The following is a 7,062-nucleotide window of genomic DNA, read 5'->3' as shown; positions in this document are numbered from 1 at the left end:
ACCGCGAGGGTGTTCAGACACTGGCACAGGCTTCCCAGCGAGGTGCCCTGTGCCGGGCAGTGCTCAGGAGGCATTTGGGCAATGCCCTCGATAACACACTTAAAGTTAGCCCGCAGTTAGCCCTGACTTTGGAAGCAGTCAGGCAGCTGACTTGATGATCTTTGTAGGCCCCTTCTGAGCTGGGCAACAGAGCTGAAGGGTCTGAGGGCAAGGAGCGTGAGTGGCTGAGGTCCCGGGGTTTGTTCAGCCTGCAGAAGATCAGGAGAGGCCTCCTGGTGGCCTGCAGCTTCCCCCTGAGGAGACCAGAGGGGCTCTGCCCTCTGGGGACAGCGGGTGGGCTTTGAGCTCCCTTCCAGCCCAAATCATTCAGTGATTTTATGACTGTGGCCCTGTGATTCCATTCCATTCCATCCCATACCGTTCCATTTCATAGAATCATAGAATATCCTGAGTTGGAAGGGACCCGTAAGGATTGTCGAATCCAACTCCTGGCACCACACAGGTCTGCCCAAAAATATCCAAGACTGTTACCACACCTTGACCAGCCGATCTCAACCACCACGCTGGCTCATGCAGAAAAGGAAGCTGCCCAAGTAGATGTGATCTCCATCACCGAGTTTTAATTTCTGCACTCTAAAATGTACCTGGAACGGAACATCAAGTCTGTCCACCCTTTGCAGGATTAGGATGATGCATTCATTCCCTTCTGTACTATTCCATTCCATTTTATACTAGCCCATTCTGTTTGACCCCATCCCTTCTTTTCTTTTCTTTTCTTTTCTTTTCTTTTCTTTTCTTTTCTTTTCTTTTCTTTTCTTTTCTTTTCTTTTCTTTTCTTTTCTTTTCTTTTCTTCTTCTTTCTTTTCTTCTTTTTTCTTTTCTATTCTATTCTATTCCATCCCACCCCCCGTGCCCCCAGCACCCCCCCCCCCCCCGCCGCGCCCTCCCCTGCGCCGAGCCGAGCCGCGCTCCGAGGCCGGTCGGGGCGGAGCAGCCCCCCCCCCGCCCCCCCCCCCCCCCCTTGGCCGCCCCTCCCCGCCGCCGAGCCCCGCCCGCTGGTGGGGCGCTGGGGCGGCCCCGGCCGCGCAGCCCCCGGCGGCCCGGCCCGGCACGGCACGGCACGGGGCGGCTCGGCGCGGCTCGGCACGGCGCGGCACGGCCCGGCCGAGCATGGAGCAGTAGCGGCTGGGCGCCTCGCCGCTCGGACCGCCGGCCATGGGCGCGGAGCGCAGGGGGGAGGCGGCCCGCGGGGGCTGCGCCTGCAGCGGCGGCGGCGGCGGCGGCGGCGGCGGAGGAGGCGGCGGCGGCGGCGGCGGCAGCTGGCGGCTCTTCCTCGGCTTCTTCGCGCTGTCGCTGGCGCTGCACGTCCTGACGCTGGGCTGCTACCTGGAGCTGCGCTCCGAGCTGCGCCGCGAGCGGGGCCCGCAGCCCGCCGCCCCGCCGCGCCGCGATGGCACAGCGGCCGCACCGCCCGCGGCTCCGCCCGCAGCGCGCCCGCAGCGGCCGCCCGAGGGCGCCGAGCGGCGGCAGCAGCAGCAGCAGGTGGGTGCCGGGGGCCCCGGGGCCGAGCACTTGTCGCCGGGGGGGGGCCGCCGGCAGCGCTCCGGGCGGGCAGCCCCCCGGGGCGCACCGCGCTCCACCTGCCGCCGAGCCCCGCTATCGCGACTGCCACCGTCGCGACTCCGCCATCGCGGCCGCGGCGGGCTCTCCGTGCACCGCGCGCACCCGGCGTGCTTCCCCCGCCGGGCGCCCCGGTGCGGGGGGCCGCTGCCCCGTCGCCCCCCGGTGTGTAAGGCAGCCCCCAGCCATCAGTACCGGGGGCTGCACGAATCCGGCGTGCGCTGAGCCACCGGTTTGGGAACGCGTCCTCCCGCCTGGCCCCGGGGCGAGCGAGCCGCCGCTCGGCCTCCGTGCCCGCACGCAGGGCAGGCGGGCTGCCTGCAGTCCCAGCGGGGCTCCGGCTTCCCGAAACAAACCCCGAGCAGCCGCTGAACTGGGAGAACCCGCGCTCTCTGGTCGTCTCCCCTGCCCTGTGTTACTTAAGCGGTGTCAACGTAAAGTGAGCCTGAGCCGCTCGATGTCATGTTTGAGTTCTTGGATTGTCTTGTAATAGCATGCGGCTGGAGTTCCTTTCGTGTTATCATGCTAAATCTGCTCAGGCTTCAGAGCTCTTCTTTCCAGCGCGTGTTTAATGAAATACCAGAATGAATAGCTGAGGCGTTCATAAATTACGGCGTTAGATAATTTGTCTCCGAATGTGTGCCGAGATCCAAATGCTGCTCTCCACAGCTGACAGACTCCAGATAAGGTAATGCTAATTATTAATTTATTTATTTTACATCTGCCCCGTCAGGCGCAAGAGGAGAGATTCTTGCAGACATGTTGAAGTAGTCGGTCGCGAGAGAAAGTTTCCTGGTAGTAGCAACAGGCAGAGCTCTGGGCGCGATGGGCAGCGCGCAGTTTGCAGCCCAGCTGCTGGCCCCGAAAGCTGCCTGTTTGGAAGCGCATGCACTGACACCGTGGAATTAATGTTACTTGTGGCATTGTTTCTCCCCCGATTCTCACTGACTGTTCTGCGTTGCCGTTTGCTTGAGTCGCTGTATGGCTGAAAAACCCCAGCCTTCAGTGTTGCAGTGTTTCATTAGCGTACCCATTTCCTGATTGCAGCAATGAGACGAGGTGTTTGCAAACAGCTTTCCCCTAAAAGTTAATTACGGTGTTAGAAACCTCACAGTGCGTGTAGGATTCCTAGCTGCTTTCCAAACCCTAGCAGCCAGACTGCGCTGCTGTTAAACCCAGAGTGCAATCCCATGCAAATGTGTCCCGAGGCACAAGTCAGCAGAACTGAAACAGGAATGACTCAGTGAGCATTTTGGAGGGGTACCGGGGGGGCTGTGATCGGTGACACCGCTCCCCACGGGTCGGGGCGTGCAGCGGGGGGCTTCAGCGTCCCGACGGACTGCGGGCTGCGACCCCGCGAGCCCTCCCTCCGCCGCTCCTCGGGACGGTCAGTGAAGAAGCAGAGTAAGCGCCGCATGTGCCGCAGCGCTCGTGCGAGCTGCTTTAAAGCCCTTCCCCTCCCTGACCCCCCTTTTATTTTATTTTCTTCCTTTGTGACCCGAGGCGGGAGGGAGGGGGAGGCCGGGGAGCGATGGTCAGCGCAGATATTTTGGCAGAAGCCTCGCTGGCGGCGTGCCAGAAATGACCTCATGACAGGAGCGAGATTTGGCAGCTCGATAACGTTCTGCTTTCCTATCTTACAGGGTATTCAAATATGTAACTAATTTAAGATACAAGGGCAATTTTTCATGGCAGAGGTTGAGGCATTGTAGTTCACATCTTTGTCCCAGAAGCTGCAGAGCGTTGCATCATCAGTTTGGCTTCTAGATTAAAAGTTCGTTAATGCCGCTTTAATTCATTGACTCTTCGATGGCTGCCGCTCCGAGGCGCGGTGGCGAGCTGGGCTGGGTGGCGGCCGCGCTGCTGTCATGGTGCGTTCGGCCCCGGCTGGCATTACAAAATACAAATCATCTCCGCGGATGGGTGTGCTCGTGGAGCACAAAGCGGGTCTGTCAGTGCGCTCGTTAGAGTTTGGCAGGCACTTCGTTAATGGCTCCGTGGCAGGGAGCAGGCGGCAGGGTACCACATACAGCCTGGTAAAACTTTTGTGCCTGATCCGGGCGATGTTGTGTTGTCAGGAAATCTCCGTTGCGGTGGCTGAGCACTGCCTTTTCAGAGGAACCTGCCGGATCCCGAGTGTCGGCGACAACCGGCTGCGGGCGGCGCAGGATCCGACCCCGTGCCGGTGCCAGCTCCTCGCGGGAGGACGGGTGGGGGCACCGGGCCCTTCAGCGTCAGGACACCCCAGGCCGAATCCCAAAGCAACGTGTGCCGATTTGGAAGTGGGCTGTGACGAGGAAGGTGCTGTGGTGTAGCTGTTACGGTGGGAGGCCGAGGGCCAGGCTGCTTGGAGCTCTGGCCTTGCCCGAGGCTGCCGCAGGGGCCCGGTGAGCGCCCCCCAAGGCACTGTGCCTTGTGCCGCATTCCTGGGGATGCTCACCTGAGGCCAGTGCAGGGCCAAACGAGTGTCCTGAGGCGGGCACAAAAACTGCCAAAGCCTGCCTGGAGTGCGGTCAGGCATCCACCAGCTATGCCAGGCCAAGCTAGCCCTGGAGGCGTGTGTGAAGGGAGGCTGGCTGCTTGGGGCTGCCGCGGAGTCAGGCCAGAAAGGTGCTGAGCAGCGACTCGATGGATGCGCACGGAGCCCGGTGACAAGGTGGCTGGGCCCTGGGGCCAGCCACAGGAGCTCGCTGCGTGCTGGGACCAGTGCTGTAGGTGGGCGCACAGCCTGCGGCCACCAGCACGGTCGCGCTCCGGGCCATCCCATGCCAGGAGCTCCCAGTCGCTGCTTGTGCCGGTGACTTAAAGTACAAGGTGCGCACGGGACTGAAAATACGTGACCTGAACACTTTTTGTTTTTCCTTACTGATTGTAAACCTGCAGGACCTACGAGTGCCCTCAGAAGAGGGACCTGTTACCACCGAGGGTTTTATTCTTTGAGCTGTTGGCTCTTTGTATTTGGTGATTTAAACCTTGAGCTCCTGTGGCCAAGTTGCCAGAGTGGTCACAAATAGATGGGACACAGGTAAAGAAGGAGGGGTGTCCTGGAGGTGTCCCCTGGGGTTTGTTCCCTGCCCTGTCCTGGGACGCACCAGGTCGGAAGCATGGTGCTGGGACAGACGGGCTGCTGGTGCCCTCCAGAGCAGCAGTTGTGTGGGAGTGGGGAACTGCACAGAAAAGCTCGCTTGACCTCTGATGGCTTGAGAGTACCTCGGTGTCATTGCCTTGTCTATGCGAAATACCAGTTACTTTGCTCCTTGGCTCAATTCCAGCCCCAGAGTGCAGGTACGATTTGTACAGCAAGCTGTCGTGTGGCCTAAAAGCCATTAAAGCTGCTTCACAGACGTCTCCATCCTTCATCATGTCCCAAACCCACCTGCGTGCCTGGCTCCCACATCCCGAGCCAAGAGGCCGTGCGGGTGCGCCACGGATCTGCAAAGAGCTAGAGCACGGCCATGCGACAGAGCAGTCCTGTTTAAGGACGTGTTTAATGGTTTGTTTTCCCTCGAATTGCACTTGGCAATCCTAATTGTCGCCGAAGGAAGCTTGTACATGACAGTAAAGGGAGACCACAGCGCGCTATCTGGCTAATAGCGCTCGATGCCTTTGGTAACCTTCATGCACGTTTTAATAGTGCCCTTCCCTCAGCGGGGGGAACGACATGCCTGAGGTTGCGTGAGGTTTGGGGGGTGTGCCGGGGGGAGAGGCGCGTAGCGTGATCGCCTGATATCAAATAGAAAACATATTCGTGCTACTATGCCTAGGAATATTCTGTGCAGAACCTGGCACGGATCCATAAGCTCCAGTTCTTTACGAAGAAAATCGTGCACGGCGTCAGGAGAACGAGAGCGGGTGCCGGGCGTGCCGCGTGCGCCTCGCGCGTGCTCTGCGTGAGGCTGGGGGCGTGCTGGGGCTTCAGCCTCCCCCGCACCGACGAGCTTGCTTATTTACAGACGTACCGTGCCTCTTCGGTGCCGTTCGTTCCCCCTTGTTGCCCCATGCCAAGCAGGTTAGGCGGACACGCCGTCTTCTATTTGTGCTGGTTGCTCGCTGACTCTCGCACGACGCCGAGCGCAGGTTTTGCTTTTTGGCTGAGCCTCGGGCTGCTGGATGTCATCACTGCCCAGCTGCTCAGCCCAGCAGGCTCACGCCTCGGGGAAGCCGTCAGTAGGATCGTGCCAGCTCTCCTGCCTCCCAGCGCACGTCAGGGGGGACGGGTGCTGGAAAACAACTGAGAACCGTGCAGCGCAATAGGAAACTTCTTATTTTTTTTTTCTCCTCCCTCCCCCAGCCAAGAGCACAGGAAAAGTAGATGGGGGACAAGTGTGGAGAGCACTCGGTGATGCGCGGGAAGGAAAAGAGGAAATGCTTGGGATCACGGAGGTGCTGATGTATTGTAGGAAACAGAAATGTGAGCTCGGGAGTAGCCAAGAGCTTGGTCAGGTCTCGGCTCAGATACAACACAAAGTGCTTTATCAAACTGTGATAGTATTTTAACCTTTTAATGTTGTTTTTCTTACCGCATAATACTATAAATCTTCCCTGCTCTTCCATACACATGTAGTATCTTGTAATGCTAATTAAACTGCACACAGTCCTAATTTTGCTCTCATACTAATCCAATATATTTTTCTTGACTCGAAGCCAAGCCCTGAGAACCTCAGAGCATGCAAAGCTCTCAATCCACTCTTATTATATGTTAATGACTTTGTATTTTAATATCTTTCAACACTTAAGAGGATGTTATTTTTTTAGAGGTGTCTGGCTGCAGAAGGTAACCCGTATGCGAGAGGCTGAGGGGTTTCTGCCAATGCAGGGCCGTAAACAAATTCCCTGCAATAAGTGGTAAGTGCATCTCTGAAGATGTGATCTGTCAGGATTCATTGTGCACAAATACAAATTACAGCGAGATTTGGATTTAATTTTAAAATAGTTAACTGTCTTTATAGGTTAGGAAAATAAAACTCCTGCCTAGACTTTTACATGTTGCAGTTGTAAGTGCTCTCTTGTTAAACTCTTGGGGAAACGAACTGTTTTTGTATGCTAATGGTGCTGATGCCAGTTGGGCCTGAATGCTACTATAACAGAAATAATTACTAACAGATGTGGGGATATTAAAATGAGCTCTTTCCATAAGGACAAATAAAATTCTGTTGTAAGTGCAAAGTACTAAGTATGCGAGATTGTACTGATGAAATGCCAGTGCTATAATGTGTTCCAAATGGCAAGTGCCAGCATCCTCTGACTAAAGCTGCACCTCGACTGCAGCTCGGCTCTCCCCAGTACGCTCCGCACTTCCTCGTAAATGGCTCGCACAGCAGGAGGAACAGAGCAGCGACTCGAAATGATCTGTAGATCTGCAAGCCATTTAGCTCTGCGCAGTGCCTCCTGTCTTTGCGTGGGGGAGAGGAATGCCATGCAAAGCTGAGCCCTGTGCCCGCA

At 57.3% G+C, this 7,062-nt stretch overlaps 1 protein-coding gene across 1 annotated transcript in view; it reads left to right on the top strand.

Moving 5' to 3' along the window:
- The first annotated feature begins 1,215 nt into the window (after nt 1–1,215).
- The window catches only part of EDA (ectodysplasin A), a 73,192-nt gene continuing 67,345 nt past the window's right edge, over nt 1,216–7,062 (top strand). The window contains exon 1 of the mRNA XM_035541620.2: nt 1,216–1,542. Coding sequence (XP_035397513.1) covers nt 1,216–1,542 — 327 coding nt within the window. The remainder of the gene's footprint in view (nt 1,543–7,062) is intronic.

Source organism: Cygnus atratus, chromosome 13 (assembly GCF_013377495.2).
Source record: "Cygnus atratus isolate AKBS03 ecotype Queensland, Australia chromosome 13, CAtr_DNAZoo_HiC_assembly, whole genome shotgun sequence".
NCBI classification, from domain to species: domain Eukaryota; kingdom Metazoa; phylum Chordata; class Aves; order Anseriformes; family Anatidae; genus Cygnus; species Cygnus atratus.
Note: the sequence above shows the minus strand (reverse complement) of the source record. Positions and strands in the feature narration are given on the sequence as shown.